Genomic DNA, 17571 nt, shown 5'->3' with positions numbered 1-17571 from the left:
AATTCTTTGTATTTGTAAGGCACATAAACCAGTGTCTGGCACCTAACAGGTACTATGTAAGCATTTCCTGTTTAATGGAAATAAATCTTGTGTGACTGGGGTCAAAAGTCTGTGCCCCAGTGGGGGAAGAAGAGGGTGTGATGAATCGAGAGAGTAGCATTGAAACATACACATTACCGTATGCAAAATAGATGGTGGGAAGTTGCTGTATAACATAGAGAGCTCTGAATATTCATATTCATATTCAATATTCATTGGAAGGACTGATGCTGAAGCTGAAACTCCAATACTTTGGCCACCTGATGCAAAGAACTGACTCATTTGAAAAGACCCCAATGCTGGGAAAGGTTGAAGGCAGGAGGGGAAGGGGACGATAGAGGATGAGATGGTTGGATGGTATCACTGACTCAATGGACAGAAGTTTGAGTAAGCTCTGGGAGTTGGTGACGGACAAGGAGGCCTGGCATGTTGCAGTTCATGGGGTTGCCAAGAGTCGGACACGACTGAGTGACTGAACTGAGGGTTCCTCGGGGCTTCCCTGATAGATTAGTTGGAAAAGAATCTGCCTGCAATGCAGGAGACCTTGGTTTGATCCTTGGGTTGGGAAGATCTGCTGGAGAAGGGATTGGGTACCCACTCCATTATCCTTGGGCTTCCCTTGTGGCTCAGCTGGTAAAGAATCCGCCTGCAATGTGGGAGACCTGGGTTCCCCACCTGCAATGCAGGAGACACTGGTTCGATTCCTGGGTTGGGAAGATCCGCTGGAGAAGAGATAGGCTACCCACTTCAGTATCCCTGGGCTTCCCTTACGGCTCAGCTGGTAAAGAATTCACTAGTGTGAGACCTGGGTTCGATCCCTGGGTTGGAATAGTCCAAGTTCCCCTGGAGAAGGGAAAGGCAACCTACTCCAGTATGCTGGCCTGGAGAATTACATAGACTGAATAGTCCATGGGGTTGCAAAGAGTCGGACACAACTGAGTGACTTTCACTTAGGGGTTCCTCACAGCTCCAAAAATTTGACTTACTGATTTCTGTTTTTTCTATTATTGTCTATCTCTAGTACTAGATGCTATGCTAAAACAGAAAAAACAAAACCACAAAATAAAGAGTGAAAAACCAAGATCATGATTTAATCATATTTTTATCCTTCCTTGGTGATGGACAGGGAGGTTGGTGATAGACAGGGAGGCCTGGCGGGTTGCAGTTCATGGGGTCACAGAGTTGGACATGACTGAGCAACTGAACTGAAATGAAGTGTATCCTTCCAGCTCCTACACAGTGCTAGTCTGTAGCAGGTCCTCAATAAATATTTGAAGAATTAATCCATGGTAATTAAATAAATGTTATTTTATGTGAGTCCCAATCACCTATGGATACAGAAATCCATAAAAGAGAGAGAAAATACTAGGATAAATTTTATGTGATACAATCTTGCATTTTGTGTCTGTCCTAATACATACTTTAAATAAAGGGCTATGTGAATAAGGTTAATGCATATTTAGAGACACAAGAGGAAAGTGGTTGGGTTTTCCTGTGGGCTACAGTATCCCACAAAGTTTCCCAGTGGTGGTGATAACTGAGGGAGGCTCATGATTCAGCAGGAGCTAGTTTTCCCTTCCCTGACTCTTTCAGGTCAAGAAAAGTCATTTCCTGACTGGGAAATAGATGTTCTTGGAGCTATACTATAGATCTTTAAGTAATTTTTTAAAAAATTTTACTTTTTGGCCACATTGTGTGGCATGTGGGATCTTAGCTCCCTGACCAGGGATCAAACCTGCACCCCCTGCATTGAAAGTGCAGTTTTAACCACCAGGGAGTCCTCATGCTATATAGCTTTTTGAACTTGCAAAGGCCACCTCAACTTTCTGTGGGCCCCAGTGAGTGAGAAGAGGCATGTATTTTCTGTTAGAAGTTACCCATAAATTTGCCAGCAGCAGGCAGGGTGTCAGCTAAGCAAAATACTCCCAGAACATCTGATCCCTCTTCTTGTGACCTGATGGTGGCTTCTCTCACCCCCTCCCCTACACTCCACTGATCACCCCCCTGAGCTTCCCCAGCTTAGACACTGTCTGCTGGCCTTGGAAGGTACCGGCTCAGGATGAAATCTGTCACAGGGGTGGGAAACTTAGCCAAGGGGAGGTACAGGAGTTTGGCATCCAGGCCCGGGTTGTAACGGATGCGAGGGCTCCGGGAAACAATGGCGTGCTCCATGCTGTTGGTAACTTCGCTGATCCTTGGGTCTGCTAACTGCATTGTGCTCTTTAAGTTGTCAGTATCTGTTTGAGGGTACAAGACAGGAAAAAAAAAAAACAAAGGCTCTATTATTCTTTATTAAAGATCATGTCTTCTAAATTCCATCCAAGCTCCTTTTCCATCAGATTACAGATCTAACATTTCAGGCAGATCTCACAAGCTCTAGGCTGTTCCTTAAACAAACTATAAATAATCTTATTTCCCTTCCCCAATTCAGTAATTATGAATTGAATCCCTACTATTGTGTTAGACTAGCAATGAGAAGAACTGTGCTCAGTTCTGCCACTTTTTAGCTGTGTGACCTTGAGCTTAAACTGTTATCATTTGTAAAATGGGGATGATAATACCCTGCCCTAGAAAATAATAAAGATGACTAATAGCAGGGTAGACAGTAGAGAAGAGGATAAGAAAATGGGTGAATATAAGTGCACAGAAAAATTGGAAGGAAATAAGGAAAAACATGGTCTGGTGAAATTCCTAGTCACTAGAGGGGTTTTTTTTCCTCCTAGGAAAACTTCCTGGAGTTCCCAAATTTTCTACAAAAGCCTGCAGGGGAGAAAGAAAGATGTTATTAAAAAATAGTAACACTGCCTTTGCTTTGGTCATAAGGTCATGATGGGGCTCTAATGAGCTAAGGCACTGACGAATGTGAGGGCCATTCTGTTAGCCTGCTGCACATGGATGTGGAGATGGTCCAAGTCCGCTGTACTAACAACACATACAGGAGACAAGCCACATGATAAGCTTATGTAGCCCTGATCTGCACCCTCACCCCTGCTGAGACAGGAACAGCTCAATGGGGCTCATACTTCACTGAGTACCCCAAGAACTCAGGAGGAAGTGATGCCTGAGAGCCAGGATTCATGATAAGGACTTAGAACTTGAAAACAAGGAGAGAGCAAAAGCTGTCCTGATTTTGGGCATGGTCCAGGAAGCAGAGAAGTCACCCCTTCCATGCAGGATGCTGGTGGGTGGTTGGTAAGGGCAGAACAGAGTTATTCAAGTATCCTTAACCCCCCACCCCAACTCCAAGGAACTCCCTTTCTCTTTCCTAGGGAGAAAACTGCAGTGAAAAGAGGCAAACTACATTTTGAAAGTGAAAGTCCCTCAGCTTTGCCACCCCATTTTCTAGGCAAGAATATTGGAGTGGGTTGCGATTCCCTTCTCCAGGGGATCTTCCCGATACAGGGATTGAACTGGAACAATGGAGTCGCCTGCATTGCAGAGAGATTCTTTACAGTCTGAGCTAAGCCCAAATGGGGTCCACCAAAAGAGCCATGCTGACTTAAAGCCAGAAGGTCTATGGTGAGATAATGTCTTAGGAATCCAACACTCTGTGCTCTGTCCATGGGTCTGACACAGAGTCCATCACAAACAGGGCCCATGCGGGCAGGTGAGTGTCAAAGGCCTCATCCAAGAAGCTCAGGGTCATGGCTCCCTCAGAGGCAGCGAAGTCTATGCCATCATCAGGGGAGGCAGGCTGGTGGGATGAGATGGCTTTTGAACCAGGTTCTGAAAGAAGGGAGGACCCAAAGAAGCAGCAGGGTGGAAGAAGCTATCTGAGACCTGGAAATAGTCTATGGCACATTCTTTCCTTGTTCTCTCAAATATTTACTGTGCTCCTGCTTTGTGCTCAGCATCTAGCTTGACACAGATTGGATGGGAGACAGAGGTACCCTTTAGCCCCTGTCAGTCTCCTGGACAGTGAGAAAGAACATGAGCCTTGCATTCAGACATCCAGGAAACGTTTATGCTATTGTGAGAATTAAGCAAAATAGTCTATAAAGGGGCTTCCCAGGTGATGCTAATGGTAAAGAATCAGCCTCAATGCAGGAGACATAAGAGACTGGTCGGGAAGACTGGTTGAGCCCTGGGTCGGGAAGATCCCCTTGAGGAGGGCATGGCAATCCACTCCAGTACTCTTGCCTGGAGAATCCCATGGATAGAGGAGCCTGGCAGGTTATAGTCCATAGGGTTGCAAAGAGTCGGACATGATTGAAGCAACTTGACACACACGCAAAGTCTATAAAACAGCAGAGATGAGGCTTTGGCACTTAGTATGGACCCAACAGTCCTTCCCTCCCTAGGAAGAAAGTGGACTAAAAGGGCAACTTTGGGTGGCTTCCCCGGCAGAGTTGAGATAAAGAAACTTGGCAGGTGGCTATGTTGTTCTGAAGCATGCTAACCAAGCCAGGCTGTGGCTCAGTTCCAGGCCCTTAGGCACCAGAACACTGTGTCCTGTTTACATGCCTATTCCAGGGATTCTGTGCTGATTCTCAGAAATGTGCCTAGGTTAGATTGCAATTAACTGCCATTTCCAATATAGTTCTATTTTGGGTATGGCTAATGGTGCTTAGTGGTAAAGAACCCGCCTGCCAATGCAGGAAATGCAAGAGATATGGGTTCAATCCTTGGGTCTAAGATTCCCTGGAGAAGAAAATGGCGACCTGCTCCAGGATTCTTGCCTGGAACATTTCATGGACAGAGGAGCCTGACTGGGTGCACACGCGCGCACACACACAAATCACTCCAAGATACCTGGCCTGATTCTGGGATTCACAAGGCAGGAGGCTATTTGGTTGGCCATGATAACCAATAGCTGTGAGGGCTCTTCTCCACTTCTCCAAAGAGACCTGAGATTCACAGGATTCCCTTAGCTCAGGGAGAAACAGAGCTGCCTAGAGTGCCTTCCTTGTAAATACTGGGTGCTTTTTCTCTTTACTGACCTAACAAGCACTTAATGCGTGTGAGATACTTCATAGATATCAGTCCTCACAGAAGCCCTGGGAGGTGGGCACTCTCATTAACTCCATTCTCTAAATGAGAAAATCGAGGCTTACGATGACTAGGTAGCATTCCCAAAATCTTCTAGCTGGTAAGTGGCAGAGCCGGAATTCAAACCCAGGCAATCTGGCCCAAGCAGCTGTGCTCATAATAACTTCTCTGTACCCAGGGCAGATTCACCTGCACCTGATTCACCAGCATAGGGATGTTTGGCACCGGGGTGGGGGGTGGGGTGGTGATGGTGGGCGGGCGCGCGGGGAGAGGCCGAGGTGGGGAGATCTCTCCTAAGAACCCCATCTCCCCGCAGGTATGGTTCTGGTACTCCCAGCAGTTCTCAAACCCCAGCTCTGCCTCCAGCGGTGTGGCCTGAGGCTCATAACCGCTCCGAGCCTCCATCCCAATATCCGGAAAACGAAATCGGGTTGGTGACTCCCAAGACCTCTCCACCCCTCTCAGAGACCCCTGTCCCTTCTGGGGAGCTCACAGATCCGGAAGTACTCCTCTCCATAGCTCTCGCGGGTTTCCGGAGGCAGACGCTCCCACAGCTTGCGCATGTGCTTTTCCAGGCCGTCCTTGCCCAGAATGGCTGTCCGGAAGTTCCCCGGCTCGATGATGCTGACTTTCACCCCGAAGTAGTGGAGCTCACGCCTGGGAAGAAAGAGCTTGGACTCAGTCTGGGACCCCACGATGACCAAGGGTCATCAGAGAGAATCACCTCTGACACCTCCAGAGGAGCTGATCTCCCCGGGAGATCAGGAACCTGGGGGTGCGACCCCCCACTCCTACCCAGGCCCAGCGCTGCTTTCATGCAAATAAGCCCTTTCCCAAGCCTGCCTCTGGGCAATTCACATTAGGCCAGCCCAGCCCGGAAGAATCTAGACCACGCCTTGCTCCCACCAGGTCCCTCCCACTCGGCCGCACTCCCAACATCCAGGTGGCAAAGAAATGCAGGGTCTATACAAGGCTTGCATTATCCTTGGAAGGTCGCCCACAGTGCATCTGCCTCCAGGCCTCTCTGTCTCTTTGGGGGACTCTCTCTCCTACTCACACAGGCCCAAAGCAGTCCAAGGGAAGGCTACCCATCACCACCCCACCTCTTTTCATCCCTTTTTTTCTAGGTCCCTGGGGAAGGCCCCTGGTGGGCTAGTCTTCTTCTTGCTACTGTTATAACATCTTCCCTCCATAACTTCCCCAACCCAGCTCTCTTTTCCTGGGGTGAAACCCCCCGGAACTCCCACCCTGAGTGGTTTGGCACTTGGGCCCAGTTACCTGATGCTGTCAGAGAAAGCCTCAACACCAAACTTGGAGATGCAGTAGCCTCCACCAATGACAGCCACACGGCCCCCACTGCTGGACATGTTGACAACCCTGCCCCGGGCTTTCTTGACCATGGGCAGCATATGGAGGGTCACTTCAATCAGTCCCACCAGGTTCACGTTGATCACCTTCACAAAGTCCTCCTTGGTCAGCCATTCATTGGGACCACTGGGCAGGCCCACACCAGCATTGTTCACCAGGGCCCAGAGGCCTGGGGGTAAGATGGAGGGAGAGAGAACCAGACAGAAATCAGCAGTGTCTCTGGAATATCACCAGGGTCCACTACCCACCAGCTCTGGGCTGCTGAGGATGGTTGCTGCTGCTACTAAGTCGCTTCAGTCGTGTCCGACTCTGTGCGACCCCATAGACGGCAGCCCACTGGGCTCCTCTGTCCCTGGGATTCTCCAGGCAAGAGTACTGGAGTGGGTTGCCATTGCCTTCTCAAATGCATGAAAGTGAAAAGTGAAAGTGAAGTCGCTCAGTTGTGCCCGACTCTTAGTGACCCCACGGACTGCAGCCTACCAGGCTCCTCCATCCATGGGATTTTCCAGGCAAGAGTACTGGAGTGGGTTAAGCATTTCATAAAGTACAGGACAGCCAGACTGGGGGTGTGGGGTTGGGAGCTATGACAGCCCAGACATATACCTAGAGGGGCACTTTTGCTGATGCACACAGTCTATCAGCTTAGCTGTGCCCTGTACAAACTATGATCCAGGCTTAATAGGATCTAAGCTATTAGCTCAGGGAAAAAGAGATCTCATTTTCATACCAATGAATTAATGTTTCAATTCCTTCCCCCATCATACTTCCCCCTCTCTATTCATCTGAGTATAAGAAACCAATTCTACTTCACACATTACCAAAATTTCTCCATTCATTCATCCATTCACACATTCATTCGTTTCATGCATCTGTCAGTTATAAAGGAAGGTGCTAGAGGCACAAAATGAACAAAACAGGGTCTTATTTTTCTAGGAGTTCACAAACCAGAAAAGAAATAAGATTTATAAACAAATATATAAAACATTTAAATAATTTTGGAAAAATGTGAAAAGAGCTCTCTTTGAAATATTTAAATGAGTTGGTATTAATATAAATGGAGAGAAATAATGCTAGGTATTATCATTTAGCTCTGCAAGGGCCAGACTTGAAGAGCCTCAAGTTCTAGTACTGGTTCTAACTCTAGCCTTGAAATCACTTCCTTTCCCTGGGCCTCAGGTTCACTGCTGGCTGGATTAGGACGGTCATTTCTAGCCTGTGGTTGCAATCCTGAGAGCTTTAAGGCTGAATCCCATAACATGCTAAGGAAGGGAGATGCAGGAGAACCTCAGTTTTCATTTGTTTTACATACTGAGGTTCCAAGTAAAATTCCACCTGGGGAGGGGCTTGGGGTTCCTTCCCTTCCCCTCCCCCTGTCTCACTACCCCACTTGGGCTATGTAGCCTCAAGATAGTCTTCCACGCACACATGGGCAGGTCTGGATGTACACACCAATCCTGGTTCACCCTTTCCTCTAGGGCAGGGGTCCCCACACAAGCTGTGTCCCCACCCTCTCTTTCTACTTTCCTCCAAGTAGAGACCACAGGAGAGCCCTGGCTGGCAGGACTCAGAACTTCCCAGCTAGAGGAGACTCTCTTACCTTGCAGTGAACGACATGAGCCCCTGAGACCCAAAGACTGTAAAACCTGAGTGGTTCTGGTAAAAAGCTCTGCCTGCTGGTAAACCAGGACAGCCTTAAACTTTTTTTTTTTCTCTGCAAAGAGGTCTAGAGAACTTTCATAACTCTGTGAACAACTTCAGGGTCAGGTCAACTTGTCATGTCCAGAGACTCTAAGGGGCAACAAGAAAGTGTATGAGGACCCCTTCCCCCCATTTCCCAGTGCTGCTTAGACCCTGTACTAATTCTGGGAAGCTGTGTAAGGTGGATTACATGGGAAAGAGTAATTAAAGTAGCAGATGAAATTTAACTCAACTGACCTTAAAATGGGGAATATATTCTGGATTAGCCTGCTGAGCCCAATATAATCACAAAGGTCCTTCTAAATGGAAGAGGAAGCCAGAAGACAGAGAACCAGAGAGATGGCAGCATGAAAGGGACTGCGCCCGACCTTGCTGGCCTTGGTGATGAAGAAGTCATGAGCCAAGTTGTGCGGGCAGCCTCTAAAGCTGGAAAAGGCAATGACAGCAGTCTTCCTTAAAGCTCTGTTAACACATTGATTTTAGCCTGGGGAGACCCATTTTGGACTTCTGACTTCCGGAACTATAAGATAATAAGTATGTGCTCCCTTAAGCCTCTAAGTTTGTGTGTATTTATTACAGCATTTATTACGTGTGCTCAATCACTTCAGGTTGTGTCCAGCTCTTTGTGACCTCATGAACTACATACAGCCCAGGCTCCTCTGACCTTGGGATTATCCCAGCAAGAATACTGGAGTGGGGTGCCATTTCTTTCTCCAGGGGGTCTTCCTGACCCAGAGATCAAACCCTCTGCATCTCTGCATTGCAGGCAGATTCTTACCACTGAGTTGCCTGGGAAACCATAGGAAACTAATATTACCTGGTGAATCATTAACACAAGGGGCTCAAAGCTGAATGTAGGGCACTGGGGGGAGGCAGCATGTTGAAGAAAGAAACTCACTCTTGCTGAATTATTCATTACTTAGTTCTTTTCACAAATATTTACTGAGCACCTTACTAGATGCCAGACACAAGTAAGTACTCAGGATATATAGTAAATAAAAGGAACAACACCCTCCCAACACACACACCAACCCCAGAAGTTTTATTCTAGCAGGAGAAATAGATAAGTAGGAAAACTAAGTAAAACATTGAGTACTGAAGAGTGGTAAATGCCAAAGAGGGAAATCCAGCAAGAGTCACTGTCTGCCCCTTCTCGGCCCAAGAGTTCTCTGCTCTGACTCGTGTGCACAGTCCCCAGTTTAGTTCCCTCAGGAGGCAGGACTTCCCCCAGACTGCTGCTTCTACAACTGGGCCACGCTTTCCTCCCATTCCTACACCCACATCCTGTATGTGGGAAACTCCCTGGGCTGGTCCCCATGCAGTCCTAGTCTAGCCCTAGCCCACAGACTCCTTTCCCAATAAGAGCAGCCCTCCTGACATAGACACTTAACCTCAAGTCAACCCAGTATCCATCATGATATGAGAAAGAGGACAGGTCTCACTCCTCACCCTGCAATCTAGCCTGATATAGTCAAGGAGAACAAATGCCCTGACTCAGGGAGTCCAACCTCATGTTCCCTCTCCCCTCCCTCCAGCCTGATCCCAACAAGAAACGTGCTCACATTTCTACAGGAGCTGATGATTAGAACAACTGAAGTCCCAGTGAGACATTTAAAGGTTTGGACATTCGGAACACATGTTCCTCCCTGATCTTCTAGTGCAGCTACCACCAAACCCTGCCATCCCTCTGAGTTTCTGGGAGAGAAAACTTCCTTGGAAAATCATCTTTTCATGTGGACAGTCCAGTGCGCTTCTCCGGTGGTGCTAGTGGTAAAGAACCCCCCTGCTGATGCAGAAGACACAAGAGATGTGGGTTTGATCCTTGAGTCTCCAGGGAAGATTCCCCTGGAGAGGGGCATGGCAACGCACTCCAGTATTCTTGTCTGGAGAATCCCGTGGACAGAGGAGCCTATCTACAGGGCTATAGTCCATAGAGTCTCAAAGAATCAGGCACTACTGAAACAACTTAGCATGCATGCATGTGGACAGTCCAAACCACGCAGCAGTTCCCAATCCCACTAAGCTACAGCCTCAGTCCCTTTCTCTCCCACCCTACCTGAACAGGGTCCCTGATAACTGTCAGATGCCTGCGGGAGACAGAGAGAAAAAGAAGGATACACTGAGAAAACCAAAGAATGCAATTTGTCCCACCTTGTTCACCCACTTGGTCCCTCACCCACTGGGTTGCTGCTTTGATGCTCTCTGTCTTGGTGACATCCAGTAGGATGGTCTGCAGCTGATAGGAAGTGTCTTGCTGAAGCTTCTGGGCCCCCTCCTTAGTGAAGCAAGCAGCCAGCACCCGCATGCCCCGATCAACCAGCTGCCTGGCCAGGAGGTTCCCGAAGCCCGAGTCACAGCCTGTGATGAAGACGTACTTGTCTGAGAGGTTGCGGACCAGATTGCAGTTCTTGAACCAGCGGTACATAAAGGAGAGGTCTGAGATAGCTGCCATGGTGTGTATGGAGGGGCCGGCGATGACAGGTGATGGTCAAGAAGAATCGGGGTCAGGGAATAGCTGGAGAGGTGTGCCCTCTGAGCCAAAACCTGCTAGAGCCTGCTGAGAAGAGCTCTCCTCCCTTCAGCTGCCAGCAACAGATGCACAGCCCCTGCATGATCCACTCTGTAATTTGTATAGGTGGATGCCTCACCACACCAATTAGCCAGAGGCAAGAATTTCAAGTTAAACCTGAAGCTTTGTTACTTCAGACCATCCTGGTGGCCGCCTCTCTCTCTCCTCCAGCCCTAGGGGTGAAGGTGCCAGGGATGGGACAAACCACAGTGGTGATGCTGGTGCTGAAAAGTGGCTCACCTGTGTGGCCTGAGCAGGGGAAGGAGCAAGGAGGACTAAGCCCAGAAGACCCATCCTGGCAATCCCCCACCTCCAGCCCAGGGATCAAAATCATTTGTTATGAATGCAAGCATGTAAATAAATGTAATTGTTATTTTGAATGGAAAGATGAAGACAAATCTGTTAATGCAAAACAAACAGAACTGGTTTTGTGCCCTTCAAACCCCAAGGGAAATGAGTTCCAGTCTATCAGCTCTTTGGAATTCTCTGTTCTTAGGTAAGTCTCCCCTGATGAGAGAGGATGAGAAATAAAGGGTCTGCTCCAGGGCAGATGTGCCTCCATTGTCTCGAGGTCAGAGGCAGCAGGGCCTCCTTAAGGGAAACTGGTTATGTGAGACCCCCAACTCCTAGAAAGCAGAAACTCCTGAGGGGCTCAGGGCCCGGATCCTTGGGAGATGATGCTTGAGTCACCAATGAGGAGTCCCCACTTCACTCCAAGCAAGCCCAGCACCCGCCCCCAGCAACTGGACAAGCAGAGGGCTTCAAGGATCGAGGACACATCAACTTCCCCAGGCAGGGCCCCCAGTGGGCATTTTCTTCTACCCCCAGGTCCAGGGAGCTGGTAGGCTGAGTTGAGGATTCTGAAGGGGGGTGGTGGTGATGTCAGGGGAAGCAAGGGACTATAAAGTGGAAGCAAAGGACTATGAAGTCAGCTGACACAGTGCTTAATGGAAAGTGCAGAGGGAAGGGAGGCCAGAAGCCAAAATGTTTGTAGGGCATGAGGCTGATAACAGGTCCAACCACAGGTGGTGAGAAAAGTTAGGAGGAGACTCTTGGGGCACAGAGAGGGGAGGCAGGAGAATAGAGAGTTCTGAGAGAAGCATCACTGAGACCGAGGCTCAGCCAGATGATGAGGAGGGGTGCCCTGGGCAGTTGTAGGAAGGACCTGGGGCCAGACCCTTGGCTCTGAGAGGGGGTGACGTAGGAAGAACTGAGGATGCAGGTCAGGGACTTGGGAAACTCTCTGTGTCAGGCCTTTGAGGGAAAGGAGAGATTACAGGCCATGGGGCAAAGAACTCACAGAGAGGTAGAAGGGAAGCCAGTAAAGCAAAGGAAGCAAGGAAATGAGACAGAGGTGTGAGTAATCCCTCACCCAGGATTGCAAAAATATGGGGACAGAATGATGCTGGAGTCTGTACTGGTCCTCTGGACAAACCTCTAGGGTCATTATTCCTCAGGACTATCCTGGTGACCAGCCTGAAGGACCCAAGACCAACTGCCTACACCTTCCTTATCTAGAGGGTCTGACATAGAAATGAGGCCATAAAATCCCCTAGAGTGAAGGACAAGGATGCTGGTATGCTGCACTCTCCACCAAGGTTAGTCAGCTTTAAAATCAGATAAAGCAGGTGTCATCTTGGGAAATTGCAGGGAGTTTGGCATTCTATACCAAGAGTCCTGGGATTTGGTGGCAGGGGTGGGGGGCGGTGGTGACAGTTCATGGACCCAGTCCTGGGGAGCAGACCCAAATCCTGTAGGATATGGAGATGGGAGATGGGAGGTGGAGGCAAACCTCACTTACTTCCTACTCACCCCAAGGCACCGCCTACAATTGATGTGGGAGACATCTCAGAATTCTATCTGCCTCCTTGGTGAGTGAACAAGGAAGTTTTGGCTCAGGGAAGTCAGACAATGTCACTCAAGGGCTGAGCAGGCCCAGGAATGTCCCAGTTCTTGAGACAGCCCCAGATGGTGAAATCCAGGGGTTTGTCTCTAAACCTGAAAAAGAATGAGTTGGAACTGCCCCAGCACAGGCCTGGGCCTGACTTACCATCTTGCAGGCCTGTCTGCTGATTGCCAGGACACACAGCGCTTCCCTGGACTCAAACTTCCAACATCAGAAAAGGCAGGTTGTGGAATGGGAGACTGGGGGGCTGCAGGACAACACAGAGAGCTCTTCTCCCAGGACTGAGAATGCTGCCCCCTCTGATGACTGGCCCTCCTACTCAGATGAGGCTGCTGGGTGCCCTGTGCATCCTTGACTCCTGCCCACAGGTATTTTCAGTGGAGACAGGACCCTTTACCTCCTCCAGGCCATTTCCATCCCATGGGATGGGGAAACCAAGTCACGCCCTGAGGAGGTGACTAGAGACAGAGCACGTGGGGCTGAGCCCCTTCCCAGAGGCTCACATCCTCCAGACATTGCAGATTCCTCAGGGTGGCAAGAGGGTCATGGGGCTGAGAGCTTTGAGATGCTGCCCAAGAAACAGGGCACAGATGTATGCTATTGGATCCCTGTTTCTCAGCCACAAAACTTTGCCCTTCCTTCCCAATATCCCAGAGCCTCAGGAGAAGCCTGGGGCAGAGATGAGGAGGAGGATGAGCTACCTGCCCTTAGAAATAGAGAGCTCCCTCCTTCCACCTTCTCTCCTTCCTCTTGAAGCATCATCCTTCACACAGCACCCAACTAGACTTGACTTGATAGGGCCCTGGCCCTTGGGGAACTCCGGTAGACCATGGCATCCATCAAGAAGGAGGGCAGGTAGCTCATAGGAAGTAGACGAGCCCTTGGCATCCCAGTCAGGTGAGTATTGGGTGTGTGGGTGGCAGGCAGTCAGGGTGTGTCCATGCAGTTCATGACCAAGTACAGAGATTCAGCTTGTATTTTTCCCAAATATTTTCGGTTATTTTGATGTCTGTTTAGGATGAGAGAATTCCCGCCCTTCCCTCCCCTGTAAACCCATGCTCCAAATTAATCATTCAAATTCCCCAAGAAGCACCCAAACTCTTATCCCAGGAATAACTGTTCCACACTAAGCAACCTCTGGCTCTATTCCTGAGAATATCCCATACATAAATTGGATATTTCTATAAACACTAGAGTGGGCTTCTTTGGTGGCTCACTGGTAAAGAATCTGCCTGCCAATGCACAAGACTTGGGCTCGATCCCTGGGTGGGGAAGATCCCCTGGAAGAGGAAATGGCAACCCACTTCAGTATTCTTGCCTGGAAAATCCCATGGACAGAGGAGCCTGGAGGGCTACAGTCCATGGAGTCACAAAGAGTTGGACACAACTTGGTGACTAAACAACAATAAACGCTGAAATCTAAGCACATGAAAACCATCTGCTCTAATGTCAGTTTGTCTTGAGTCCACAAGTCTCTGTCCTCCCTAGATTCAGTTTCTTCCCCAAACAAGGGATTCAGATGAGACAGTGGTCCCCAGGTCTACCAAGCCTGAATCCTTTCCTTCTGCCACCAATTGACCACATGGGACCCTGAGGATAGAGCTAATGTCCTCACTGTGTGGATGACTCAGAGCCTGGAGGATGGACCTAAGACTAGAGGAGGTGCTAATGATGGACCCAGGCTTCCAGACAAGGGTTTGCTTCTCACCCCGAGGTCCACAGCTCACTCACCTGATGCCAGGAATAGCTCCCCACAGAGTTCTTTGACCTATGGAATTGCCCAAACCCATGCCTCCCAGAAGCTCCCATCCAGAACCTCAGGATTATTCATGCTGGTCTTGAAGTAACTGTGCTTGATCCTAGCCACCTTTACCCCAAAGGTGGTAGGAGAGTTCCCTGCTCGAGGCTAAGAGGCAGAGAGGCAAGGCATTCAGAATTTCAGGAAACAAACAGAGAACAATAGAATCTCAATTCAGAGTGGAGTTGGATAATCTTGAAAGTTTGAGGAGTTATGAAGTGTAGCAGCCAGGGAGAGAAAACTTATGATGATGGTACTCTTTCTGTATCGAACTTGAATAATTTTTGAAATAGTTTATTTATATGGGCTTGTCAACTCGGGGTGTGTGTGTTAGTTGCTCAGTCATGTCTGACCCTTTGCAATTCCATGGACTGTAGTGCACCAGGCTCCTCTGACCATGGAATTCTCCAGGAAAGAATACTGGAGTGAGCTGCCATTCTCTTCTCCAGGAGATCTTCCTGACCCAGCAATGGAACCTGGGTCTCCTGCATTTCAGGTGGATTCTTTATGGGCTGAACCACCAGGGAAGTCCCTTATCAATTCTAAATCCTGCCAACAGTGGTGCAAGGCACCACTTATAAGCTATCTCCTCCTATTCACTGCACATGTATTCAATTATCAGAGTTTGCCAATATCACCTCCTTCATACTCCTCAGTTCTCTCTCTCCCCTCTCCTGCTCTAGCCAACAACCTGGCCATCTGTCAGTTCGGTTATCATAACTGTCCTCTAAGGAACACCTCCCTGCCTGTTGTCTCGGCTCCTCCACATTCAAAGCCACCCCTTGTTCTAGAGGCTGATTTGACTATTTTAACTCTCCTGGTTAAATCTCTTCTGTGGAGTTCCATTGCCATTAGAAAGATGGTCTCCAGCCTTTCCAAGGCCTACATCTTTCTACAAGCCCACCCATGCCTATCTGTCCCTGGTGGACCCCACAGCTTAGGCCGTCCACAGTCACTCATTGAGCTGGGCATAGGCTGACACCATTCTCATATCCTGAAGCCTTCCTGCCCTACTTTGCCCAATTGCCAGAGTCTCAAGTTCACTTCTTCAGTCCTCAGTTCACACCCTTATCTCCTGAACCCTCACCTCATTTCACTGGCTACCAAGGCTACCTACCTTCACTAATGTAGTTACAAGCAGCAAAAATGAGATAATGGCATTACTGTATCTCTTTTTCCTTTCTCAGCTGTCAGACACTTTAGGTAAAGGGCCAAATCTTCTTGAACCAGGAACACTTTTTGAGGACTCACAGAAGTGACCAAGAAGTATCTGTTGATTCAAGTTAAGTGTTCCAGGCCCCTCTTTGCAGAGAAGGCAATGGCACCCCACTCCAGTGTTCTTGCCTGGAGAATCCCAGGGACGGGGGAGCCTGGTGGGCTGCCGTCTATGGGGTTGCACAGAGTCGGACACGACTGAAGCGAGTTAGCAGCAGCAGCAGCAGCCCCTCTTTGAGGGCTCCCTGAAGCTGAATATTGCACGGGTTATGGACATGGGCTCCACAGCCAAGTAATCCAGATTCCAGTTATGCCTCGGATACTTTCTGAATATGGGCCCACATCAAAGGTGGGGAGTGGTTGAAGCAAACTCTATAGTCCTGGAGCCCATTCTGACACCCGAAACTTAGAAAGGTGCTTCCCAATGAGAGACCTACAGAGCAAGAGAGAGGGGTTGGAAGGTCCGTGAAGAAAGGAAACCCCAACAAAAGTTGGCTCCCCACCCAGAGGCACAGAAGTAAGAGGAACAAGGGAGGGTCTTCATTCCAAGCCAATACCTGAGGGAGTCTGAGAAGGACTCCATGCTGTACTTGAACATGGAGGAGCCTCCAGCGAAAAGGCTCAACTGGTCCATGACACTGGAGGCGTTGACCACAAGGCCCCCTGCCTTCTACACCAGGGGCATCAGGCTCAGGGTCACCTCGATCACCCCCAACACATTCACCTCTAGCAACTATGCAAAGCCCTGTTTGGTCAGCCACTCATTGGGTGCGGTGGGAGTGCGAATGCTGGCATTATTCACCCGACCTCAGAGTCCTGGGAAGAGTGAGGGCAAGAGGGGAACACTGTGCTGGGCCCAGGAGAGAGGACTCAGCCATGGTGCCAGGTCATCTTCCAACTGAGTTTTTTAATTGAGTCAACAACAGTGTGCCATGAGGTAGAAGGGAAAAGAGTTCAGGAGAGGAAAAGAGGGTGTAGGGGCTGCAAGGCTGTCAGGGTTTGGATATTCTTTGAGCTATTGGAAGGCAGGGATGGTCCTACTCATTTTTCTGCCCATCAGTAGACAATAAGCCCCTTTATTAAGGTCACAGACAGAGTTTGGGAAAATAGTGATGCTCACAAATATCAGAGGAGAGAGACAGAGACTGGGAGGAATGGTAAGAAACAGAAATGAAGGGGAAACTAGAGAAGAGAAAAGAAAAGGGAAATGAATGAAAAAAGAAACACCAAACAGAAAAAAAAAACAAAACAAAAAACAACCATGAATAATCACTTTCTGCAAGCTGGTTGGGAAAGACACACTTGAAAACCCCGGATAGGAGAATTTAGAGAACGGGCCTGCATTGCGCATCAGGAGACAAGCTTTGAAACAACCTGCACCAATTCCTAGGCAATATCAAGGCTTTGAAAATGAAAACACCTTGGGGATCTTCCCAGTAAATGAACAAACACAAAGAAATGTGGGTGGTATCTCTGTCCCCCACATGTTCCTTCACCCATTAGGTGGCCACAGTCATGCTCTCTGTCTTGGTGATGCCCAAGATCACCGTCTCCAGCCTGTCTGATGTCTGGTTCCTCAGCTGCTCAGCTCCTGGTCCGTCAGACACGCATCCAGGGCCCTCAAGCATTGCAGGTCCAGCTGCTGGGCCAGCAGGTTCCTGAAGCCCGAGTCACACCCCATGATGAAGATGAACTTGTCCTGGAAGTGGCTCACCACCTGCCTCTCCCGGTACCAGCGCAGGAGGTAGTACAGGCCCACAAGGACTACCAGGTACAGCCACAAGGCTTTGCAGGGGACAGTGCCTAAAGGCTGCAGTTGAACTAGAGTTCCAGCACTCTCTGTCATGGAGTACTCAGATATCCTCCTGTTCATACTGGAGTCCCTTCTGATCTAGATCTTATAGTTCAAACTGTCTGTGCTTATGTCAACTTCACTCAGTAAATGTTTACTTCTGTTACATTCCAAATGATTCAATAAGTAAATACATC

The 17571-nt window shown here is 48.9% G+C and overlaps 1 protein-coding gene across 1 annotated transcript; it reads right to left on the bottom strand.

The window, feature by feature from the left end:
* Positions 1 to 1102: 1102 nt before the first annotated feature.
* SDR9C7 (short chain dehydrogenase/reductase family 9C member 7) lies at positions 1103 to 10732 on the bottom strand. Its single transcript, XM_019960992.2, has 4 exons — positions 10246 to 10732; positions 6307 to 6565; positions 5522 to 5685; positions 1103 to 2276 (listed from the first exon to the last, which is right to left on the bottom strand). The coding sequence occupies exons 1-4, from the start codon at positions 10544 to 10546 to the stop codon at positions 2059 to 2061; spliced, it is 942 nt and encodes a 313-aa protein (XP_019816551.1). The 5' UTR covers positions 10547 to 10732; the 3' UTR covers positions 1103 to 2058.
* Between the last annotated feature and the right edge of the window lie 6839 nt (positions 10733 to 17571).

This window comes from Bos indicus, chromosome 5 (genome assembly GCF_029378745.1).
Source record: "Bos indicus isolate NIAB-ARS_2022 breed Sahiwal x Tharparkar chromosome 5, NIAB-ARS_B.indTharparkar_mat_pri_1.0, whole genome shotgun sequence".
In the NCBI taxonomy this organism is placed as follows: domain Eukaryota; kingdom Metazoa; phylum Chordata; class Mammalia; order Artiodactyla; family Bovidae; genus Bos; species Bos indicus.
The sequence above is the reverse complement of the archived record's forward strand: the minus strand, read 5'-3'. Positions and strand labels throughout refer to the sequence as shown.

What these genes read in the sequence shown, in the direction of transcription:
- SDR9C7 (XM_019960992.2), bottom strand. Translation starts at nt 10,546, where the DNA reads ATGGCAGCTATCTCAGACCTCTCCTTTATGTACCGCTGGTTCAAGAAC. An exon ending in GGACCAAGTGGGTGAACAAG is followed by an intron (nt 6,566 to 10,245) that starts GTGGGACAAATT and finishes TCTTACCCCCAG; the next exon opens with GCCTCTGGGCCCTGGTGAAC. An exon ending in GCTTTCTCTGACAGCATCAG is followed by an intron (nt 5,686 to 6,306) that starts GTAACTGGGCCC and finishes CTTTCTTCCCAG; the next exon opens with GCGTGAGCTCCACTACTTCG.